General features: G+C 46.9%; 1 protein-coding gene across 6 annotated transcripts in view; it reads left to right on the plus strand.

Moving 5' to 3' along the window:
* Positions 1-25,878, plus strand: part of LOC121574694 (plasma membrane calcium-transporting ATPase 2-like) — a 184,747-nt gene that overhangs the window by 18,490 nt on the left and 140,379 nt on the right. For all 6 annotated transcript variants that reach the window (XM_045212324.1, XM_041887232.2, XM_045212320.1 and 3 more), the window contains exon 2: positions 21,711-21,911. In XM_045212324.1, the coding sequence (XP_045068259.1) occupies positions 21,711-21,911 (201 nt within the window). The remainder of the gene's footprint in view (positions 1-21,710; positions 21,912-25,878) is intronic.

Raw genomic sequence — 25,878 nt, forward strand, 5'->3', positions numbered from 1 at the left:
ACTTTTGTACCTGTTTCCTCCAGCATCTTCACAAGGTCCTTTGCTGTTGTTCTGGGATTGATTTGCACTTTTTGCACCAAAGTACATTAATTTCTAGGAGACAGAACGCGTCTCCTTCCTGAGCGGTATGACGGCTGCGTGGTCCAATGGTGTTTATACTTGCGTACTATTGTTTGTACAGATGAACGTGGTTCCTTCAGGCGTTTGGAAATTGCTCCCAAGGATGAACCAGACTTGTGGAGGTCTAGAATGTTTTTTCTGAGATCTTGGCTGATTTATTTTGATTTTCCCATGATGTCAAGCAAAGAGGCACTGAGTTTGAAGGTAGGCCTTGAAATACATCCACAGGTACACCTCCAATTGACTCAAATGATGTCAATTAGCCTATCAGAAGCTTCTAAAGCCATGACATCATTTTCTGGAATTTTCCAAGATGTTTAAAGGCACAGTCAACTTAGTGTATGTAAACTTCTGACCCACTGGAATTGTGATACAGTGAATTATAAGTGAAATTATCTGTAAACAATTGTTGGAAATATTACTTGTGTCATGCACAAAGTAGATATCCTAACCGACTTGCCAAAACTATAGTTTGTTAACAAGAAATGTCGTTGAAAAATTAGTTTTAATGACTCCAATCTAAGTGTATGTAAACTTCCGACTTCAACTGTACTTACTCTTTATTTACTTCTGCCAGGTAAACCTACTTTGCAGTTAACATTAAATGTTTGAAAAGGTTTTGGGGAAAGTATTTCTGTCAACCAACAAGACGGTTATCACATCAACTGGCTACACACGGAGTGATAGACAAATGCGCGCACCACACAGATAAAGAGAGGGCAATATTGCTGGAAATTAATTGGCAGATGTTGTGTTAGGTTTTGCCTTTTTAGGCCAATAGTGTTTAACCAGGGGTGGGAAAATGTTAATGTTGCGTTGATTAGATAGTAGCTGGGAGTTTGTGGTGTCTGATACTTGTGAGATTTGTTTATGACAGTTTGCTTTGGAACGTGTGAAAATTGCTTTCAGCTACTGGTTGACCTGAAGGATGCATATTTTCACGTGGCTATACAACCTCCCCATGGAAAGTTTCTGACGTAGTGGAGTCGACGGAACTTCTGTTGATGCATCTGTTTCAGCGCTGGTTGATTGCTGCACGTCCGGACGCATCTCGCCATCGGTCTCACGTTGTTGCTGGAGCTGAGGCGTTTCCTTCCGATGTTGGAGGGCCAGCATGTGTTGGTAAGGTCCGACAATAGTATCAACAGGCAGGGAGGGTTTCTTTCTCCTGTCATCTGTTCTTCTCAATGAGGGATCTGAGCGCTCCATTGGGAATGGATGCTTTGGTGTATCAGTGGCCTCGGACCCTGCTCTATGTGTTCGCTCCGGTGGACCTGATTCAGTCCACCGTCAGGAGGGTCTGTTGTTGATTCTGGTGGCTCTCCGTTCGCCCAGACAACCCTGATTCCCGGAGATCATCTGCCTGTTGGAAGGGGACCCGTGGAAGTTTTCCGTGTCATCGGTGTCCCCATGCGCACGGGGGAATTTGGCACCCACGACTGCAGATATGGATCTGCGGGTTTGGCCCCTGAATGGGTGAATTTTACGGCTAGGGGTTTACCCTCAAACATGATTATGACTATACAGTCGGCGTATTCTCCCTCTACGAGAGGTTGTATACATATACGTGGCGTTTGAGGGTTGGTGTCAGGTTAAATGAGTTTCTCCTTCTCAGAGCTCTTTGGTGGACATTTTGATATTCTTACAAGAGTTTTTTTGACCAGGGCTTTTCTTTTTCCACGTTGAAGTTTATATGGCACCCGTCTCAGCGTGACATGTAGGGATTAACAGCTCTACCCCGGGGTGGTGGTGCGGTTTCACATTGAGGGAGCCTCTGTTCAGAAATCATCCCCATATGATGCATTTTGTCATCGTATAATGCTGTGTTTTGCGTCAAATAAAGCAAAATGGATCATACAGGGATGATTTATGTATGTTAAAAGTTACATATCTTGAAAACTTGGTTGCTGACAAGCAAAACATTTTGGGACTATGTTAACAATGGACTAACTAAACAAATACCAAAATATATTTTTTGGGTGGAATTTTCCTTAAAACTTTGTAGAATTCACAGAGGATGCCTAGAGGGACATGTCAGAATTTGTTTCATTTGAGCAAGTCTTTATTCATTATTAAAAACCAGATTTATTGAATTTGTCATACAGTCAATATTAAAGATGCACTATTTAGAAATTGTTCTGCCATTTCCTGGTTGCAAAAACTCTAATAGTTTGCCTAATTTCAGTTTATGTGACAAAACAAGCAGTCATTGTGTAGAGAATCATTGTACCATCTAAACCGCTGTGAAATATATTTTCCATAACCAAAAAAATATTTAATTTTCAGCTGTTTGAAGCTGGTGTTCAAAACCGAAAAGTAAAAGACACAAAAACTAAATTTAAGATCAGGAAGCATAGAAATAGCGCGCATAAAACAGACCTACCGCTTCTTAGACGTGCTTTCAGGGTCGCCCAGAAAGGTACATATTGTAGCTTTAAAGGGCACTTCATTTAATATAATAAGGCTTTTAAAATTCAACATTTTCTGCAACATTTTAACTTAAAATCTCAAAGGGACGCAAAAGGCCCTCATTCTTCGTCTGTACCTAGAGAGAGTTCTGTAGTCTCTGCGTGGTTCTGAATATCCCTGGGAGACCACCAGTGTTTCCTTCCAACCATCGTGATCACGATGTAACCTACTGTATAGTGTTGCCATGGTGATCTATTTTTAGCCACTGAGAAAGAGAACGAGACGAATTGCTAAAATATGCAATATTGTTCAAGTTTAATTTCACATGAAATTGAATTCTCCTTCTTATGGAAAAGCTGACATATTTTTTATTATTTTTTTTAGGATCCACAACGGTGTTAAAAGCAGCCGGGTTAGGTGTGAGTGATTTGTCAGACCTTGTTTTAGAATGCTGTTTGAGCAGTGACTGCGACGTCGAAAGCCAGGCAGACAGGTTCGCACATAACTAACCATGCATTATGGAGAAGCAGATCGACAGGCAGAAGTTTTCTGACTTTGGTTTTTAACTTTCAATAAGTCAGGGAATGATCTTTGATCTTTTTAAACTCAGCTAGACTCCATGATCTAACTATGTCTTCCCTACCTCTTCAGTGTCATTATGAATGTACTGTACTGGTGTCCTGGTATTCTGCCCAGAGTAACGACAAGAGTCAGTGGCTGAGTTCCAATTGGAACCCTATTCCCTATATTAGATCCAGACTACCACCGCTACACCCTATTCCCTATATTAGATCCAGACTACCACCGCTACACCCTATTCCCTATATTAGATCCAGACTACCACCACTACACCCTATTCCCTATATTAGATCCAGACTACCACCGCTTACACCCCTATTCCCTATATTAGATCCAGACTACCACCGCTACACCCTATTCCCTATATTAGATCCAGACTACCACCACTACACCCTATTCCCTATATTAGATCCAGACTACCACCACTACACCCTATTCCCTATATTAGATCCAGACTACCACCGCTACACCCTATTCCCTATATTAGATCCAGACTACCACCGCTACACCCTATTCCCTATATTAGATCCAGACTACCACCACTACACCCTATTCCCTATATTAGATCCAGACTACCACCACTACACCCTATTCCCTATATTAGATCCAGACTACCACCGCTACACCCTATTCCCTATATTAGATCCAGACTACCACCGCTACACCCTATTCCCTATATTAGATCCAGACTACCACCACTACACCCTATTCCCTATATTAGATCCAGACTACCACCGCTACACCCTATTCCCTATATTAGATCCAGACTACCACCACTACACCCTATTCCCTATATTAGATCCAGACTACCACCGCTACACCCTATTCCCTATATTAGATCCAGACTACCACCGCTACACCCTATTCCCTATATTAGATCCAGACTACCACCGCTACACCCTATTCCCTATATTAGATCCAGACTACCACCGCTACACCCTATTCCCTATATTAGATCCAGACTACCACCGCTACACCCTATTCCCTATATTAGATCCAGACTACCACCGCTATACCCTTTTCCCTATATTAGATCCAGACTACCACCACTACACTGTTTCCCTATATTAGATCCAGACTACCACCGCTACACCCTATTCCCTATATTAGATCCAGACTACCACCGCTACACCCTATTCCCTATATTAGATCCAGACTACCACCGCTACACCCTATTCCCTATATTAGATCCAGACTACCACAGCTACACCCTATTCCCTATATTAGATCCAGACTACCACCGCTACACCCTATTCCCTATTTTAGATCCAGACTACCACCACTACACCCTATTCCCTATATTAGATCCAGACTACCACCACTACACCCTATTCCCTATATTAGATCCAGACTACCACCGCTACACCCTATTCCCTATATTAGATCCAGACTACCACCGCTACACCCTATTCCCTATATTAGATCCAGACTACCACCGCTACACCCTATTCCCTATATTAGATCCAGACTACCACCGCTACACCCTATTCCCTATATTAGATCCAGACTACCACCGCTACACCCTATTCCCTATATTAGATCCAGACTACCACCGCTACACCCTATTCCCTATATTAGATCCAGACTACCACCGCTACACCCTATTCCCTATATTAGATCCAGACTACCACCGCTACACCCTATTCCCTATATTAGATCCAGACTACCACCGCTACACCCTATTCCCTATATTAGATCCAGACTACCACCGCTACACCTTATTCCCTATATTAGATCCAGACTACCACCGCTACACCCTATTCCCTATATTAGATCCAGACTACCACCGCTACACCCTATTCCCTATATTAAATCCAGACTACCACCTCTACACCCTATTCCCTATATTAGATCCAGACTACCACCACTACACTGTTCTACATACTGAGGTCAACCACTGAATGCATTCTCTTTCATTACTGAATACAATAATACCAGGTCTATATCCTGACTCTATAGGTCTATATCCTGACTCTATAGGTCTATATCCTGACTCTATAGGTCTATATTCTGACTCTATAGGTCTATATCCTGAATCTATAGGTCTATATCCTGACTCTATAGGTCTATATCCTGACTCTATAGGACTATATCCTGACTCTATAGGACTATATCCTGACTCTATAGGTCTATATCCTGACTCTATAGGTCTATATCCTGACTCTATAGGTCTATATCCTGACGCTATAGGTCTATATCCTGACTCTACTACTAGGTCTATATCCTGACTCTATAGGTCTATATCCTGACTCTATAGGTCTATATCCTGACTATATAGGTCTATATCCTGACTCTATAGGTCTATATCCTGACTCTATAGGTCTATATCCTGACTCTACTACTAGGTCTATATCCTGACTCTATAGGTCTATATCCTGACTCTATAGGTCTATATCCTGACTCTATAGGTCTATATCCTGACTCTATAGGTCTATATCCTGACTCTATAGGTCTATATCCTGACTCTACTACTAGGTCTATATCCTGACTCTATAGGTCTATATCCTGACTCTACTACTAGGTCTATATCCTGACTCTATAGGTCTATATCCTGACTCTATAGGTCTATATCCTGACTCTATAGGTCTATATCCTGAATCTATAGGTCTATATCCTGACTCTATAGGTCTATATCCTGACTCTATAGGTCTATATCCTGACTCTATAGGTCTATATCCTGACTCTATAGGTCTATATCCTGACTCTATAGGACTATATCCTGACTCTACTACTAGGTCTATATCCTGACTCTATAGGTCTATATCCTGACTCTATAGGTCTATATCCTGACTATATAGGTCTATATCCTGACTCTATAGGTCTATATCCTGACTCTATAGGTCTATATCCTGACTCTATAGGTCTATATCCTGACTCTATAGGTCTATATCCTGACTCTATAGGTCTATATCCTGAATCTATAAGATCTATATCCTGACTCTATAGGTCTATATCCTGACTCTATAGGGCTATATCCTGACTCTATAGGGCTATATCCTGACTCTATAGGTCTATATCCTGACTCTATAGGTCTATATCCTGACTCTATAGGTCTATATCCTGACTCTATATATCTATATCCTGACTCTATAGGTCTATATCCTGACTCTATAGGTCTATATCCTGACTCTATAGGTCTATATCCTGACTCTATAGGTCTATATCCTGACTCTATAGGTCTATATCCTGACTCTATAGGTCTATATCCTGACTCTATAGGACTATATCCTGACTCTACTACTAGGTCTATATCCTGACTCTATAGGTCTATATCCTGACTCTATAGGTCTATATCCTGACTCTATAGGTCTATATCCTGACTCTATAGGTCTATATCCTGACTCTATAGGTCTATATCCTGACTCTATAGGTCTATATCCTGACTATATAGGTCTATATCCTGACTCTATAGGTCTATATCCTGACTCTATAGGTCTATATACTGACTCTATAGGTCTATATCCTGACTCTATAGGTCTATATCCTGACTCTATAGGTCTATATTCTGACTCTATGGTGGTGTGTGTTTGATGCTGCGAGCTGCCCAGTGACACACAACTTCCAGACGAGCTAAACCACTTCTATGCTCGCTTCGAGGCAAGCAACACAGAAGCATGCATGAGAGCACCAGCTGTTCCGGATGACTATGTGATCACGCTCTCTGTAGCCAATATGAGTAAGACTTTTAAGCAGGTCAACATTCACAAGGCCGCAGGGCCAGACGGATTACCAGGACGTGTACTCAGAGCATGTGCTGACCAACTGGCAAGTGTCTTCACTGGCATTTTCAACATGTCCCTGACTCAGTCTGTAATACCAACATGTTTCAAGCAGACCACAATAGTCCCCGTGCCCAAGGACACTAAGATAACCTGTCTAAATGACTAACAACCCGTAGCACTGACGTCTGTAGCTATGAAGTGCTTTGAAAGGCTGGTCATGGCTCACATCAACACCATTATCCCAGAAAACCTACACCCACTCCAATTTGCATACCGCCCCAACAGATCCACAGATGATGCAATGTCTATTGCACTCCACACTGCCCTTTCCCACCTGGACAAGAGGAACACCTACGTGAGAATGATATTCATTGACTACAGCTCAGCATTCAACACCATATTGCCCTCAAAGCTCATCACTAAGCTAAGGATCCTGGGACTAAACAGATCCCCCTGCAACTGGATCCTGGACTTCCTGACGGGCCGCCCCCAGGTGGTAAGGTTAGGTAACAACACATCTGCCACACTGATCCTCAACACGGGGGCCCCTCAGGGGTGCGTGCTCAGTCCCCTCCTGTACTCCCTGTTCACCCATGACTGCATGGCCAGGCACGACTCCAACACCATCATTAAGTTTGCTGACGACACAACAGTGGTAGGCTTGATCACCGACCACTATGAGACAGCCTATAGGGAGGAGGTCAGAGATCTGGCCGTGTGGTGCCAGGATAACAACCTCTCCCTCAACGTGACCAAGACAAAGGAGATGATTGTGGACTACAGGAAAAAAAAAGAGGACTGAGCACCCCCCCATTCTTATCGACGGGGCTGTAGTGGAACAGGTTGAGAGCTTCAAGTTCCTTGGTGTCCACATTACCAACAAACTATTATGGTCCAAACACACCAAGACCTTTGTGAAGAGGGGACGACAATGCCTATTACCCCTCAGGAGACTGAAAAGAATTGGCATGGGTCCTCAGATCCTCAAAAAATTATACAGCTGCACCATCGAGAGCATCCTGACTGGTTGCATCACCGCCTGGTATGGCAACTGCTCGGCCTCCGACCGCAAGACACTACAGAGGGCCCTCAAAATTGTCAAAGACTCCAGCCACCCTAGTCATAGCCTGTTCTCTCTGCTACCGCACGGCAAGCGGTACCGGAGCGTCAAGTCTAGGTCCAAAAGACTTCACAAAAGTTTCTACCCCCAAGCCATAAGACTCCTGAACAGCTAATCATGGCTACCCAGACTATTTGCACTGCTTCCCCACCCCCACCCCATATTTTTACGCTGCTGCTACTCTGTTAATTATTTATGCATAGTCACTTTAACTCTACCCACATGTACATATTACCTCAACTACCTCAACTAGCCGATGCACCCGCACATTGACTCTGCACCTGTACCCCCCTCTATATATAGCCTCCTTACTGTTATTTTATTTTACTTCTGCTCTTTTTTTCTCAACACTTTTTTTGTTGTTGTTGTTTTATTGTACTTTTTTATTAAAAAAATTAATGCATTGTTGGTTAAGGGCTGTAAGTAAGTATTTCACGGTAATGTCTACAACTGTTGTATTCGGCGCATGTGGCCAATAAAATGTTATTTTATTTGATGCTGTGAGACATCAATGAGCATCTCTCCTCTCACACAGAGGGAGACAATTAAAACAGAATGCTTAATAAGTTAATATATAGCGCTAGTCTGTTCTATTTGGAACACCTCTCTCTCTTACTCCCCCTCCCTCCCCCTCCATGTCTCTCTCTCTCCCCCTCCCCCTCCCCCTCCCCCTCCATCTCTCTCTCTCTCCCCCTCTCTCTCTCTACCTCCCCCTCTCTCTCTCCTCCTCCCCTCTCTCTCTCTTCCTTCCGTCTCCCCCTCTCCCTCCCTCTCTCGCTCTATCCCTCTCTACCCCTCTCTCTCCCTCCCTCCATCTCTCTCTCTCCCCCTCCCCTCTCTCCCCCTCCCCCTCCCCCTCTCTCTCTTCCTTCCCCTCTCTCTCCCCTCCCCTTTCTCCATTCCCTCCCCCTCTCTCTCTTACTCCCCCTCTCTCTCCCCTCCATCTCTCTCTCCCCCCCTCCCCCTCCATCTCTCTCTCTCCCCCTCCCCCTCTCTCTCTCCTCCTCCCCTCTCTCTCTCTTCCTCCCCCTCTCTCTCCCCTCCCCCTTTCTCTATCTCCCTCCCCTCTCTCTCTTACTCCCCCCTCTCCCCCTCCATTTCTCTCTCTCCCCCTCCATTTCTCTCTCCCCCTCCCCTCCATCTCTCTCTCTCTCCCACTCCCCCCCTCTCTCTACTTCCCCCTCTCTCTCTCCCCCTCCATCTCTCTCTCTTTCTCCCCCTCCCCCTCCCTCTCTCTCTCTCTACCTCCCCCTCTCTCTCTCTCTCCCCCTCCCTCTCTCTCTTCCTTCCCTCCCCCCTCTCCCTCCCTCTCTCACTCTATCCTTCACTCCCCTCTCTCTCCCTCCCTCCATCTCTCTCTCTCTCCCCCTCCACCTCTCTCTCTCCCTCCCCCTCTCTCTCTCTTCTCCCCCTCTCTCTCTCTTCTCCCCCCTCTCTCTCTCTTCTCCCCCCTTTCTCTATCCCCTCCCCCCCTCCCTCCCCCTCCCCTCCATCTCTCTCTCTCTCCCCCCTCTCTCTCTCTACCTCCCCCTCTCTCTCTCTCTCCCCCCTCCCCTCTCTCTCTTCCTTCCCTCCCCCCCTCTCCCTCCCTCTCTCCTCTATCCTTCTCCCCTCTCTCTCCCTCCCTCCATCTCTCTCTCTCTCCCCCTCCACCTCTCTCTCTCCCCCCTCTCTCTCTCTTCTCCCCCTCTCTCTCTCTTCTCCCCCTCTCTCTCTCTTCTCCCCTTTCTCTATCTCCCTCCCCCTCTCTCCCTCTCCCTCCCCTCTCTCTCCCTCCCCCTCTCTCTCTTCTCCCCCGTTCTCTATCACCTCCCCCTCTCTCCCTCTCTCTCTCGTCTCCCCCTTTCTCTATCCCCCTCCCCCTATCTCTCTCCCTCCCCCTCTCTTACTCCCTCTCTATCTCTTACTCCCCCTCTCTCTCCCCTTCCTCTCTCTCTACACCCCCCTCTCTCTTGCTCTCCCTCCTTCCCTTCTCTCGCTCTCTCTTATTCCCCCTCTTACTCCCCCCTCTCCCTCTCTCTCCCCCTCCCCCTCTCTCTCTCCCTCCCCCTCTCTCTCTCTCCCTCTCCCTCCCCCTCACTCTCTCTTACTCCCTCTCTCTCCCTCCTCCCCTTATCTCTCTCTTATTCCCCATCTCTCTCCCCCCTCCCCCTCTCTTTCTTACACCCTCTCTCTCCCCCCTTTCCCTTTCCCTCTCTCTCCCCCTCTCCCTCTCTCTCTTACGCCCTCTCTCTCCCCCTCCCCCTCTCTCTCTCTCCCTCCCCGTCTCCCTCTCTCTCTCTTACTCCCCCTCTCTCTCTCCCCCTCCCCTCTCTCTCTCTCTCTTCCTCCCCTCTCTCTCTCTCCTCCCCTCTATGTCTCTCTCCCTCCCCCTCTCTCTCTCCCCCTCCCCCTCTCTCTCTCCTCCTCCACTCTCTCTCTCTCTACTCCCCCTCTCTCGCTCCCCCTCCCCCCTCTCTCTCTCTCTTCCTCCCCTCTATCTCTCTCCCTCCCCCTCTATGTCTCTCTCCCTTCCCCCCTCTCTTTCTCTCCCTCCCCCTCTCTCTCCTGTCTGTCTCTCTGACTAGTCTTCATCTGTCTTCATCAGCAGCAGTTATCACCCACACAGTTCAGAGAGTTGATAACGACAGCGCTGTGTCTGTTTGCGTATGTTTGATTTGATTAGGATCTCTTTTAGCTCTCATTTGAATAGTCATTAAACATTCAAATACAAGTGATAATACAATCATATTTTCACATATAACACAATGTTACACACAACAGACATAATACCCTGCCATACTGACCAGATAAATACTCTGACAGTCTGAAAAGATAGATTGGTGCCTTCGTCTACCATAGTCCTGCACAACCTTCCAATTTATTATATTTAAATGAATGTATATATTGAAAGGTTTCTGGTTTGCTCAGATAAATTATTCAATTCCTTCATTACTCTGAATCTAAATGTACTTTTACATGTTTCTCTTTTCTGTCAGGATAACGCATAGATGATCGACAATCTCTTCCTAGTATTGACTGAATGTCTGTCTCTTACCAACTGAATACTGTTGTGAATGGAGTTTTAAATGGTGTACATTGTGAAATAAAATAAGCAAGTTTTTTTCAATGAGCTTGTTGATTGATGACCACCCAAGAGCATTGTGCATGACTACAACAGAATAACCATATCTCCACCTTAAAACAATCCTTGCTGCTTTGTTCTGTGTGTCACGGTTCCCTCAGACAGAACCCAGAAGCAGACCAGGACAAGGAGAGTTGAACGAAGGTGAGGGTTTATTACAGATTCAAAAAAGGTGCAGAATAATCCAGGAACAGAGCGGGCGGCGTGGATGAGTTGTTGAGGGTGCAGTTGTTGGTCCAGTGATGGCTCGGCAGCCGCCGACCATCAGGCAGAGGTAGGGTGAAGGTTCCGGACGAGTGACTGCAGATGGGACAAAAACGGAGGTAAGTAAACCAAAAACCAACAAGGTACAAAACAACAAAACTAACGCTAGACGCTCTAGGACTGATACTCTGACAAAACCTACTGTTCATGGCTAACGATCCGGCAGGAACTGGATGTTCGGCCAGAGCCTAAGAAGGTTGATGATCAGGACCAGGTGTGCAGATTGCTGATGGGATGCAGGTGCGGAAAACAAGAGCGCTCCCCGGAGCGTTCCCGAACCCTCGGGAAACTGGAGATTACGAACCGGAAAAACTAGTCACCAGACAGGACCCGACTCAGACAGCCGGGATCGTTACAGTACCCCCCCTCCGGCGACGCCACCGGGCGGACTCCCGGAGCGCCAGGATGGAGGCGGTAGAAGTCACTGATGAGGTCCGCATCTAGGACCTGTCGCCGCGGAATCCAACTCCTCTCCTCAGGGCCATACCCCTCCCAGTCCACGAGATACTGGAAACCCCGGCCCCGCCGTCTGGAATCCATGATGCGACGCACCGTGTAGGCAGGACCACCTCCGATCATCCGAGGAGGAGGAGGAGGAGGCGGAGGAGGCAACAGAAGACTGAGGAAGACAGGCTTGAGGCAGGAGACATGAAAGGTGGGATGGACTCTGAGCGTCCTCGGTAGTTTGAGTCGAACTGCCACTGGATTGATCACCTTCTCCACCACAAACGGACCAATGAACTCGGTAACAACTTCCCTAGACTCAGTCCGAGCGGAAGATCCCGTGTGGCCAACCAAACCCTATCTCCGATGGTATAGGTGGGAGCGGGGATCCGGCGACGATTCGCCTGGAGCTGATACCGGTCCGAACTCTAAGGAGTGCCTTTCTGGCCCGATGCCAGGTCCGGTGGCAACGCGAATATGGGCCTGAACAGAAGGCACTGAGAGCTCCTTCTCCTGAGAAGGAAACAGGGGAGGTTGGTAGCCATACAGGCACTGGAAGGGGAGACATCCCAGTGGCAGATGTAGGAAGAGTATTGTGGGCATACTCAACCCAAGGCAACTGAGAGACCCAGGAGGTGGGGTTGGAAGAGACCAGACAGCGTAGCGTGGATTCCATCTTCTGGTTGGCTCTCTCCGCCTGACCATTGGATTGGGGGTGAAAACCAGATGTGAGACTGACTGTAGCTCCAATGGCCAAACAGAAGGACTTCCAGACAGCAGAGGTAAACTGAGGGCCACGGTCGGAAACGATATCACTGGGCAAACCGTGGACCCTGAAAACCTCCTAACCAGGATCTCGGACGTCTCGAGGCAGAGGGAGGGAAGCTTGGCAATTGGCACAAAGTGGGCGAACTTGCTGAATCTGTCCACGATAGTCAGAACGACCGTGTTCCCCTCGAGCGGGCAACCCAGTGACGAAGTCCAGGGCCAGATGCGACCATGGTCGCGGGGAATAGGAAGGGGGGTGAAGTAGTCCAGAGCTGGGCCGATTGGTACTCTTATTCTGCGCACACACTGGACAGGCAGCAACAAACCCCCGAGTATCCTCGGCCATGGCGAGCCACCAAAAACGTCTGCGAAGAAACGCCATTGTCCGAGCCACGCCAGGTGACAAGCCATCTTGCTGGCGTGGGACCATTTGAGGACAGCCGGACGAACCGACTCAGGCACAAACAACCGACCGGGTGGACCGTTACCGGGACCGGGCTGAGTCGAAGGGGCACGCCAGCACCTCCTCCTCAATCTTCCACATAACTGCTCCCACGACGCAGTTCCGGGGGGAGAATTGTCTCGGTCTTGGACCCACTCTCCTCCGTCTTGGAGAACATCCGGGACAAGGCGTCCGCCTTGCCGTTCTTAGATCCAGGTCGGAGCGTCAGGGAAAACTTGAATCGTCCGAAAACAACGCCCACCTGGCCTGACCGGGAGTTGAGACGTTTAGCGATTGCACGTAAGCAAGATTCTTGTGGTCAGTCCAGACAATAAACGGTTGCTCCGCCCCCTCCAACCAGTGGCGCCACTCCTCCAAGGCAAGTTTCACCGCGAGAAGCTCCCGGTTACCCACATCGTAATTCCTCTCCGCAGGCGAAGGCGACGAGAGTAGTAGGCGCAGGGATGGAGTTTACTGTCCGTGGAGCATCGCTGCGACAGGATGGCGCCAACTCCCACATCAGACGCGTCCACTTCAACGACGAACTGACGGGCCGTGTCCGGTTGAGAGAGAATCGGTGCGTTGGTGAATCGCCTCTTCAAATCCAGAAACGCAACGATCCGCCTCCGGATTCCACTTGAAGGTCCTGATACTGGAAGTCAAGGCAGTTAATGGAAGCGGCCACACGGCTGTAATCCCGGATGAATCTGCGGTAGAAATTCGCAAACCCCAAAAAATCTCTGGAGCTGCAATCTCGTACCGGGCTGGGCCCATTCCAGAACCGCTCTAACCTTCTCCTGGTCCATCCTAATCTCTCCCCTGGAGATGATGTACCCGAGAAAGGATGTCGTGTGGGCGTGAAACTCGCACTTCTCGGCCTTCACGAACAGGCGATTCTCCAACAATCGCTGCAGAACCTGCCGGACATGCTGGACGTGGTCGGAAGGTTCCTTCGAGAAGATCAGAATGTCATCCAGGTAAACAAACACAAAGAGACCGATCATATCTCTCAGGACGTCGTTCACCATACTCTGGAATACCGCTGGAGCATTGGTCAGTCAAAGCGGCATCACCTGATACTCGAAGTGACCCATCGGTGTATTGAAACCCGTCAACCACTCGTCCCCCTCTCTGATCCGGACCAGGTGATACGCATTGCGTAGGTCTAGCTTGGTGAACACCGTAGCACCCTGTAAGGAGTCGAAGGCAGAACTCATCAAGGGCAGGGAATACTTGTTCTTGACCGTGATGTCATTCAACCCCCGATAATCAATACACGGTCGAAGAGAGCCATCCTTCTTACCCACAAAGAAGAATCCTGCCCCCCAGGGGGTGATGACGAGGGACGAACGAGACCAGCAGCTAGGGACTCCTTGATGTAGGTCTCCAACGCCTCACGTTCAGGTCGGGAGATACTGTATAACCTTCCCTTGGGGTAGACAGCTCCAGGGACCAGGTTGATGGCACAATCATATGGTCGGTGGGGAGGAAGTGACAGAGCCTTCTGCTTACTGAAAACTTCCCCCAAATCGTGATATGTCTCGGGAACCAGGGACAAATCTGGGGGTTTAGCCTCAATCACCTGACTGGGAACCGAATGGGGGCAGGCAGTCTTGAGACAGTTAGCATGACAATCAAGGCTCCAACTCATTACCTTGCCCGTCACCCAATCGAACGTGGGATTGTGTTCCTTCAGCCAGGGGGTATCCAAGGACCAGAGGAACATGGGAAGACGGGCAGAATGAAGAATGAAATCATCTCAGAATGATTCCCCGACAACCGCATCTTAACCGGTTCAGTCCTCATCGTGATACGTGCCAGACTACTGCCGTTCAGAGTGGTCGCTTCAATGGCTTCCGGCAATTGCTCCTTGGAAAGCCCCAGCTGTTCCACCAACTCGGCATCAAGAAAGCTTCCATCGGCACCTGAATCGATAAAAGCGTTAGCGCTAAGCTCTGATTCCTGTTCACAAGGGTAGCCGGAAACGGGGTCTGACAGAGGTACTGAGAGGTTGAAACTGGCTCGCCAACAGTCCTCCCAACTTTAGCGAGCCGGGCAGTTTGGCGACCGCCGGGAACAAGTGGAGATGTAATGTCCCGAGCGACCACAGTAGAGGCAGCAGTTGGTCTTACGTCTATGTTGACGCTCCTCCTTGGTTAACCCGTGCCGCCCCACTTGCATGGGTTCAGACTCGGGAGAGAGGTCCTCTCCACTAATCCTTTGTGGTGGAGAATGATCGACGTGTTCTGGTCCACCACCCGACCCGACTGGGAACTGAGAAGCTGATCGATTGGACGGACCCCATTGCTTCTCCCTCCTTCGCTCTCGGACTCGATTATCCACCCGAATAGACAAGGCTACCAAGCTGTCCAGGTCACTAGGCTCCGGATAAGAGATCAACTCATCCTTGAGCTGCTCCGACAGACCCTGGTAAAGGCCGCTTGCAAAGACTCTCGTTCCACCCACTCTCCACAGCCAACGTCTTGAACTCGATCACGAAGTCGCCACGCTGGAAGTTCCTTGGTGAAGAGAAAACAGGCGCCTAGCTGCGTCCCTCCCTCGGACGGGAATGGTCGAAGAGCTTCCTCATCTCGGCCGTGAACCCCTGGTATGAAGCCATGCAGGGATCCTGTCGTTCCCAAACGGCTGAAGCCCACTCCAGCGCTCGACCACGCAGCAACTCCAATCACAAAGGCTATCCTAGCCTTGTCTGTGGCATAAGAGTAGGGCTGTAGATCGAACACTAATCCACACTGCATAAGGAAGGAACGGCATCTTCCCAGCTCCCCCTCATATTTATCCGGCGTCGGAACCTTGGGCTCACGGAGGGACACAACTTCAGAAGCGGCAGGCGAGATGGGTGAAACCGGTAGTGGGTCCTCCACCGGACACTGGCGTTGGTTCTGGACCTCCGTCAGACCGGAAGAAAGGTTCCGAACTGACAACGCGATCTCCTGTAGTACCGTGCTATGATGGCCCAACATCTTCTCCTGCTGGGTAATGGCATGGCGAACAGAGTCCAGGTCCGCTGGGTTCATAACTGGCCGGATCGTTCTGTCACGGTTCCCTCAGACAGAACCCAGAAGCAGACCAGGACAAGGAGAGTTGAACGAAGGTGAGGGTTTATTACAGATTCAAAAAGGTGCAGAATAATCCAGGAACAGAGCGGGCGGGCGTGGATGAGTTGTTGAGGGTGCAGTTGTTGGTCCAGTGATGGCTCGGCAGCCGCCGACCATCAGGCAGAGGTAGGGTGAAGGTTCCGGACGAGTGACTGCAGATGGGACAAAAACGGAGGTAAGTAAACCAAAAACCAACAAGGTACAAAACAACAAAACTAACGCTAGACGCTCTAGGACTGATACTCTGACAAAACCTACTGTTCATGGCTAACGATCCGGCAGGAACTGGATGTTCGGCCAGAGCCTAAGAAGGTTGATGATCAGGACCAGGTGTGCAGATTGCTGATGGGATGCAGGTGCGGAAAACAAGAGCGCTCCCCGGAGCGTTCCCGAACCCTCGGGAAACTGGAGATTACGAACCGGAAAAACTAGTCACCAGACAGGACCCGACTCAGACAGCCGGGATCGTTACACTGTGCCAATCTGCAGCCTCCTAATTTCACTTGCTGATGCTATTCTCCAGACCACAGAACAGTAGTTCACCTGACTCCCAATTAATGCTTGGGTTGTCTGCTTAAGAATCTCTCCCGGTAAATATTTAGCTATCCTTCTGATCATGCATGAAGTTTTTAATTATTTTCTTACATATCTGAGTTATTTGAGGCGACCATGATAAACGGTTGTCTAGCTGCACCCCTACTAGTTTGGTTTCTGACATCCCCCCCATGCTTATTCACATCCCTTTTCCTGGTGGAACAGACCAACATAACCTTGGTTTTCTTAGCGTTCAAAACTACTTTGTTCCGGCAAACCCACTCCCTGATATTTTCCCAGATCTACTTGTATAGAGCTTGCTGTACCTGTTGATCAGATTGGTATTGCTGTTTAAATTGTAGTACAATCTGCAAATATAGTAGCATGAGTTTCATGTAAGGCATAAGGAAGGTAGTTGGTATTTATTAAGCAAAGAAATGGCCCAAGGCAGCTGCCCTGCGGTATTCCACAGTTTAAAGCGTGAGGGGAATAAAACAACCAATTGATATAGATGGACTGTTTCCTTTCAGTTAGATATGACTGGACACAATTTAATGCTGCCTCCTTAAACCCATAATACAATACGTTTGTCAAAATAATTTAATGATCCACTAAATCAAATGCTGCACTGAAATCTAAAAATATGACACCCAGAAACATGCCATTATCCATAGCATTGAGCCATTGGTCAGTCAACCAGTGCAGAGGTAGTGGAGTGGTTTTTTTGTTGTTGCGATAAGCATGCTGATTGGCTGTGATCAGATCATTATTTTCCATGTACTCCCATATTTGTTTACTCACAATACCCTCCGGTATCTTACTGAGTGAAGAAAGTACACTGATTGGTCAACTATTGGCAGGAGTAATGGGTTCTTTGCTGTCTTTCGGGATTGGACACAGCTTAGCATGCTTCCATACATTTGGAAAATGCTCCTGTTCCAGTGACCAGTTACATTATTTCAGTGGAGCTACAATCTGGGGAGCAGCATATCAAAGTCATTTTTTTCCTCCATAAGATCATAACCTGTAGATATACCGTTGGGTAATGACTACAGTAGGTTTAACACCTCCTCTACTGACACCAGACTAAAAGGAGCAGGTTTATTTGCTCATAATATGATCATCAATCCATTGGATAATAGCTTGTTTGGGAAGAATGGGTGTTCACATTGTCGCTCAGTGAATTAGTTTTCTTTGTAAAAAAAAAAAAGAATCAGCAAAATGATTGGCAATATCAGCTGGTTCTGTTATTGTCGTCCATCAACTAGATGGGCTAGATGTACCAAGTAAGGCCTTAACTGTATTCCATACCTTTTTTGAATCAGTGAGCAATTCAATAAATCCTTCAGTAGCGTGATTTAAATCATCCTCTAGATAAATCATCTCCCAGGGTCCAGCAGCCGCATTATTTAGAAATTGTCTCTTCACCACAATCCTTGGTGGTTTTCTTTGGTTCATGGTTATGGTCACAATATTATGGTCTGTCCAGCCCACTGGCATTGACCTGGCCATTGATCATTGCAATGGTATATTACAGAAGATCAGATCAATGCACGTGTACGAACAGAGACCCAACTTAGTTGATGATCTAGTAGTGTCATTAACCATTTGTTTCAAACCACAGCTCTCAGCACATCTCAATCATTTTGTTCTATTTGAATTTTTCTGATCCTTCCAATTTACATTAAAATCACCCAAGATAAATACATCTGTGGCCTGGTCAAACCCAGTGCATAAGTCATCCAGATAGGACACGTTAGAGCTAGATAAATACATCTCTGTTACTATCTGTGGCCTGGTCAAACCCAGTGCATAAGTGATCCAGATAGGACATGTTAGATCTAGGAGGTCTACACACACATCTTACCAATATGGCTGCCTGGTGAGGCAGATGAACTTGAGCCTGTTGTGACATGCATTAAGGTCATCCCTCCTCTGGGAAAGGTATATGATTCTGAATGTACAACGCTACAACACCACCACCATTCCTCATCCCGTCCCTTCTAAGTAGTCTATATCCATGCATGTTCATTTGCCGATCATTAACGGATGCATCCAAATGCGTTTCGGTTAAAGCTAAAATATGAATATTATTTATGTTGACCAAGTTAATAACCTCATGTATTTTGTTAGGAAGGCTACATCCATTAACCTGGGCCATACGGAGCCCTTTCCTTATGAAGTAAAAAACCAATAGAGCTTAGTATTCGATATAGTTGAAGTCGTCACAAGTGTAGCTCTCAGGTGCCTCATCACGTAGAAACAAGTGTCAAATCATTCAATAGAGAGGCAAGGTCAAACACACCGGTGGTGTTGAAACCCACTGATGGGAATAGTATGCATTTTTTTTGTTGTTGTTGACATTTTAGTCAATTAGCAGACGCTCTTATCCAGAGCGACTTACAATTAGTGCGTGCATATATTTTTCATACTGGCCCCCCGTGGGAAACGAACCCACAACCCTTGCGTTGCAAGCGCCACGCTATACCAACAGAGCTACAGGAGGGCCAATACATCTGTTGTGTTTTCACTGATGATGCTTCCACTGGATACAATCCTCTTAGCTAATGTGATTTATGACTGATGGTTGGACCACTGGCACAGTCACAACCGCCATATTACTAATGTAGACACTGTTGACACCTAGCTAGCTGCAGTTTGTCTCAGTGGCATAATCTGTTGTTGATGCCCACATTACCATTCTATTCTATGACTATCTGGTCAGAAATTGCTGCTGCAGTCTGATGGTATGCTATCATAATAACACCTTTTGAGGGATTAAACACAGTTCTCTGCTGATCCTGATGCAGGTGGTGACACATCAGTGGGTAGAGAGAGGAGAGGGAGAGAGAGAGAGAGAGAGAGAGAGAGAGAGAGAGAGAGAGAGAGAGAGAGAGAGAGAGAGAGAGAGAGAGAGAGAGAGAGAGAGAGAGAGAGAGAGAGAGAGAGAGAGAGAGAGAGAGAGAGAGAGAGAGAGAGAGAGAGAGGCAGACCAGGAAATTAATTATTCGAAGAAATTACTATAAACGTTTAATTATTTAACCCAGAGGAAAAACAAGAACAACTCATGGGCGAAGGAGCAATTAAATCGGTATCGTTAAGCAGTAACACATTATTATTGTTATTACTATTATTATTATTGCCCCAAATAGTAGCGGTACGGGTTGTATGGGTCATGGTAACGGTAATAGTTTAATGATGATGGTGGTGGTTTTAGTACTGATGTAATGGTGATGGTATGGTAGGTAGGTATGGTGTTCTTTGGATGCAACTCAGCATTCTTTGTCCTCCAAACACGGCGAGTTGAGTTTTTACCAAAAAGTAATATTTTGGTTTCATCTGACCATATGACATTCTCCCAATCCTCTTCTGGATCATCCAAGTGCACTCTAGCAAACTTCAGACGGGCCTGGACATGTACTGGCTTAAGCAGGGGGACACGTCTGTCACTGCAGGATTTGAGTCCCTGGCGGCGTAGTGTGTTACTGATGGTAGGCTTTGTTACTTTGGTCCCAGCTCTCTGCAGGTCATTCACTAGGTCCCCCCGTGTGGTTCTGGGATTTTTGCTCACCGTTCTTGTGATTATTTTGACCCCACAGGGTGAGATCTTGCGTGGAGCCCCAGATCGAGGGAGATTATCAGTGGTCTTGTATGTCTTCCATTTCCTAATAATTGCTCCCACAGTTGATTTCTTCAAACCAAGCTGCTTACCTATTGCAGATTCAGTCTTCCCAGCCTGGTGCAGGTCTACAATTTTGTTTCTGGTGTCTTTTGACAGCTCTTTGGTCTTGGCCATAGTGGAGTTTGGAGGTTGTGGACAGGTGTATTTTATACTGATAACAAGTTCAAACAGGTGCCATTAATACAGGTAACGAGTGGAGGACAGAGGAGCCTATTAAAGAAGTTGTTACAGGTCTGTGAGAGCCAGAAATCTTGCTTGTTTGTAGGTGACAAATACTTATTTTCCACCATAATTTGCAAAGAAACTCCTTAAAAATACTACAATGTGATTTTCTGGAAAAAAAATTCTCAATTTGTCTGTCATAGTTGACGTGTACCTATGAAGAAAATTACAGGCCTCTCTCATCTTTTTAAGTGGGACAACTTGCACAATTGGTGGCTGACTAAATACTTTTTTTCCCCACATTATGGCTTGTTGAGTGTGGTCTTAGTGTCAGGATTAGTTTGTGGTGGTAAATAGACAGCTACGAAAAATATAGATGAAAACTCTCCTGGTAAATAATAGGTCTATGAGATACTCTACCTCAGGCGAGCAAAACCTAGAGACTTCTAACTACATCAGGAGAGCAAAACATAAAACAAAAACTGCGAGACTTCCTTGATATTAGAGATTGCGCACCAGCTGTTGTTAACAAAGAGACACACCCTTCCCCCCTAACCTAACCTTATCCAATGCTGCTGTATGGTCTTGCCGATACATAGAAAAAACAGCTAGATGTCGATTATCAATGTCCTTGTTCAGCCACGACTCTGAGAAACATAGTATGTTACAGTTTTTCAGGTCCCATTGATAGAAAAGTCTCAAACGGAGCTTGTCCAGTTTGTTCTCCAGTGATTGTTCGCCAATGGAATGGAGGGTAGAGGCGGATTATTTATTTGCTGATGTAGTTTAATCAGGGTACCTCTTTTATGCCGTCTTTTCCTTTTCTGAGTCTCTGGTCCGGTGTGAGCAGTACGTCCTACGCCTCTGACTTGTTGAAGTAGAAATCTTAATCCAAATCGAGGTTAGTGATTGCTGTTCTGATGTCCAGAAGATATTTGCGGTCATAGGAAACAATGCCAGAAACATTATGTACAAAATAAGTTAAGATCAGCGCGAATAAACACGCAAAAGGATTGATCAGGAGAGTAAAAGGCCATCCAATCAAAGAGAGAGAGCGAGAGTAAGGCAGGGAAGGAGGGACATAAAGTAGGACGTTTGATGTTTGAAAACAGAACAGGTTTAATCAGGTTTAATCTTTTACCTAATTTCCTCTATTAACACACTAAATTCTTCTTCTAAACGACTCATCATGATTCTTTCTCCCTTTTCTTTTCCCAACAGGCTTAACAGGAGATGTAACTGACCTAGATAAGAGGAAAGAAGTGTACGGGGAAAACCTTATACCTCCAAAGAAGCCGAAAACCTTCCTCCAGTTAGTATGGGAGGCCCTGCAGGACGTGACTCTGATCATCCTGGAGGTGGCCGCCTTGATCTCTCTGGGACTGTCCTTCTATCAGCCTCCGGGAGGGGACACTGGAGAGTGTGAGTACTGAGACATATGGACGCGTGGAGACATGCGTATGCACACAGGCACGCATACACGTACAATCCTGTTGTGTTAAATCTAAGAGTCATATTTGGTGAATTTCAACTGAGGACTTAACCTGGTGTTTTACCAAAAAGGCTTTTTGTGTTTCCACTTCCAAGGCCCAACTCCAGTGTCTCACTGGGCCATGGCCTCAGTGGACCTGCTCTCACTTGGCGGCCAAAGCCAGGCCACTGGTACTTTTCAGCTTGCATTTATATAACAATGGCTAACTGTGAACATGGAGTAACACCTACTACACCTTCTCACAAAGCAAACGTCCGTTTAGAAAATGCTGGAAAAAGCAGTGCCCAATATTTAGCTTGTCCAGCATGGCGCCTCTGGATAAGATGGTGCCGATATACATGGCCGCCTTGTTTCAGGCTCCTAAGCAACTTTGCAGTATTTTTTGTATTTTTATTTCTCACATTATTAGCCTAGAACATTCTTTACATTATCACATTCATTCAGAACATACCTTTAGATATCAGAGAGGCGGCAACTCACCAGCATTTAGAATACGACTTTCCTGAATTGGATCCTTTTATCTTTGTGTGATTTAACTTATCCAGAGGCTGCTCCAAGACACCGCCGACGGAGAAGTGGTAATCGGAGTGGACTTTTAGTCTGACTCAGGAGGCGTGCACACTATCTACCGCTTCCGAGTATATTACTCGCTAATGTTCAGTCTCTGGACAATAAAGTAGATGAGCTCAGGGTGAGGATCTCCTTCCAGAGAGACATCAGGGACTGTAACATACTCTGTTTCACGGAATCATGGCTCTCTCCTGATATACTCTCCCCATCCATACAGCCACCTGGGTTTTCAATACAGTGCCTTACAAAAGTATTCATCCCCCTTGCCGTTTTTTCCTATTTTGCAAAAAGTGCAAATCAATCCCAGAACAACAGCAAAGGACCTTGTGAAGATGCTGGAGGAAACAGGTACAAAAGTATCTATATCCACAGTAAAACGAGTCCTATATCAACATAACCTGAAAGGCTTCTCAGCAAGGAAGAAGCCACTGCACCAAGACCGCCATAAAAAAGCCAGACTACGGTTTACAACTGCACATGGGGACAAAGATCGTACTTGTTGGAGAAATGTCCTCTGGTCTGATGAAACAAAAATAGAACTGTTTGGCCATAATGACCATCGTTATGTTTGGAAGAAAAAGGGGATGACTTGCAAGCCGAAGAAAACCATCCCAACCGTGAAGCACGGGGGTGGCAGCATCATGCTGTGGGGTTGCTTTGCTGCAGGAGGGACTTTTAAGCAGGTCAACATTCACAAGGATGCAGGGCCAGACGGATTACCAGGACGTGTACTCCGAGCATGTGCTGACCAACTGGCAAGTGTCTTCACCGACATTTTCAACATGTCCATGACTGAGTCTGTAATATCAACATGTTTCAAGCAGACCACCATAGTCCCTGTGCCCAAGGACACTAAGATAACCTGCCTAAATGACTACCGACCCGTAGCGCTGACATCTGTAGCCATGAAGTGCTTTGAAAGGCTGGTCATGGCTCACATCAACACCATTATCCCAGAAACCCTAGACCCACTCCAATTTGCATACCGCCCCAACAGATCCACAGATGATTCAATCTCTATTGCACTCCACACTGCCCTTTCCCACCTGGACAAGAGGAACACCTACGTGAGAATGCTATTCATTAACTACAGCTCAGCATTCAACACCATATTGCCCTCAAAGCTCATCACTAAGCTAAGGATCCTGGGACTAAACACATCCCTCTGCAACTGGATCCTGGACTTCCTGACGGGCCGCCCCCAGGTGGTAAGGGTAGGTAACAACACATCTGCCACGTTGATCCTCAACACGGGGGGCCCTCAGTGGAGAATGCTCAGTCCCCTCCTGTACTCCCTGTTCACCCATGACTGCATGGCCAGGCACAACTCCAACACCATCATTAAGTTTGCAGAAGACACAACAGTGGTAGGCCTGATGACCGACAATGATGAGACATCCTATAGGGAGGATGTCAGAGACCTGGCCATGTGGTGCCAAGATAACAACCTCTCCCTCAACGTGACCAAGACAAAGGAGATGATTGTGGACTACAGAAAAAAAAAGAGGACTGAGCACGCCCCCATTCTCATCGACGGGGCTGTAGTGGAACAGGTTGAGAGCTTCAAGTTCCTTGGTGTCCACATCACTAACGAACTATCATGGTCCAAACACACCAAGACAAAGCCTATTCCCCCTCAGGAGACTGAAAAGATTTGTCATGGGTCCTCAGATCCTCAAAAAGTTCTACAGCTGCACCATCGAGAGCATCCTGACTGGTTGCATCACCGCCTGGTATGGCAACTGCTCGGCCTCCGACCGCAAGGCACTACAGAGGGTAGTGCGTACGGCCCAGTACATCACTGGGGCCAAGCTTCCTGCCATCCAGGACCTCTATACCAGGCGGTGTCAGAGGAAGGCCCTCAAAATTGTCAAAGACTCCAGCCACCCTAGTTATAGACTGTTCTCTCTGCTACCGCACGGCAAGCGGTACCGGAGCACCAAGTCTAGGTCCAAAAGGCTTCTCAACAGCTTCTACCCCCAAGCCATAAGACTCCTGAACAGCTAATTATGGCTACCCAGACTATTTGCACCTCCACCCCAACTTTTTACGCTGCTGCTACTCTGTTAATTATTTATGCATAGTCACTTTAACTCTACCCACATTTACATATTACCTCAACTACCTCAACTAGCCGGTGCCCCCGCACATTGACTCTGCACCGGTACCCCCCTGCATATAGCCTCCCTACTGTTATTTTATTTTACCTCTGCTCTTTTTTTCTCAACACTTTTTTTGTTGTTGTTGTTTTATTTTGCTTTTTTATTAAGAAAGAAATGCATTGTTGGTTAAGGGCTGTAAGTAAGTATTTCACGGTAATGTCTACACCTGTTGTATTCGGCGCATGTTGCAAATAAAATTTGATTTGATTTGATTTATGTAAACTTCCGACTTCAACTGTATGTTAGCTAGGGACTTTAATAAAGCAAATCTGAGGAAAATGCTACCGAAGTTCTATCAACACATCACCTGTAGTACCGGTGCTTAGAAAACTCTCGACCATTGTTACTCTCCCTGTGATGGCTGTAAGGCCCTCCCCTGCCCTCCCTTTGACAAATCAGATCACGGTTCAATTTTGCTCCTCCCATCCTTTAGGCAGAATCTCAAACAGGAAGTACCCATGCTAAGGTCTAGTCAACGCTGGTCTGACCAATCGGAATCCATGCTTCAAGATTGTTTTGATCACACGGACTGGGACATGTTCCGGGTTGCCTCTGAAAATAACATACACTGACACAGTGATTGAGTAAATCAGGAAGTGTATAGGGGATGTTGTTCCCACTGTGACGGTTAAAACCTAACCAAACCAAAAACCACGGATAGATGGCAACTGCACTGTCCGCAACCGCAGGGCTCTCCAGAGGGTGGTGCGGTCAGCCCAACGAATCACCGCGAGCACACTGCCTGCCCTCCAGGACATCTACAGCACCTGGTGTCACAGGAAGGACAAAACGATCATCAAGGACCTCAGCCACCCGAGCCACGGCCTGTTCACCCCCTTCTATCTCAAGGCCATCAGACAGTCAACTAGTCATTAATAGCCGGCTACCACCTGGTTACTCAACCCTGCACCTTAGAGGCTGCTGCCCTATGTACATAGACATGGAACACTGGTCACCTTAATAATGGAACACTGGTCACTTTAATAATGCTTACATACTGTTTTACTAATTTCATATGTACAGTGAGGGAAAGAAGTATGTGATCCCCTGCTGATTTTGTACGTTTGCCCACTGACAAAGACATGATCAGTCTATAATTTTAATGGTAGGTTTATTTGAACAGTGAGAGACAGAATAACAACAAAAAAATCCAGAAAAACGCATG

This window comes from Coregonus clupeaformis, unplaced genomic scaffold, assembly GCF_020615455.1.
Source record: "Coregonus clupeaformis isolate EN_2021a unplaced genomic scaffold, ASM2061545v1 scaf0006, whole genome shotgun sequence".
Classification (NCBI taxonomy): domain Eukaryota; kingdom Metazoa; phylum Chordata; class Actinopteri; order Salmoniformes; family Salmonidae; genus Coregonus; species Coregonus clupeaformis.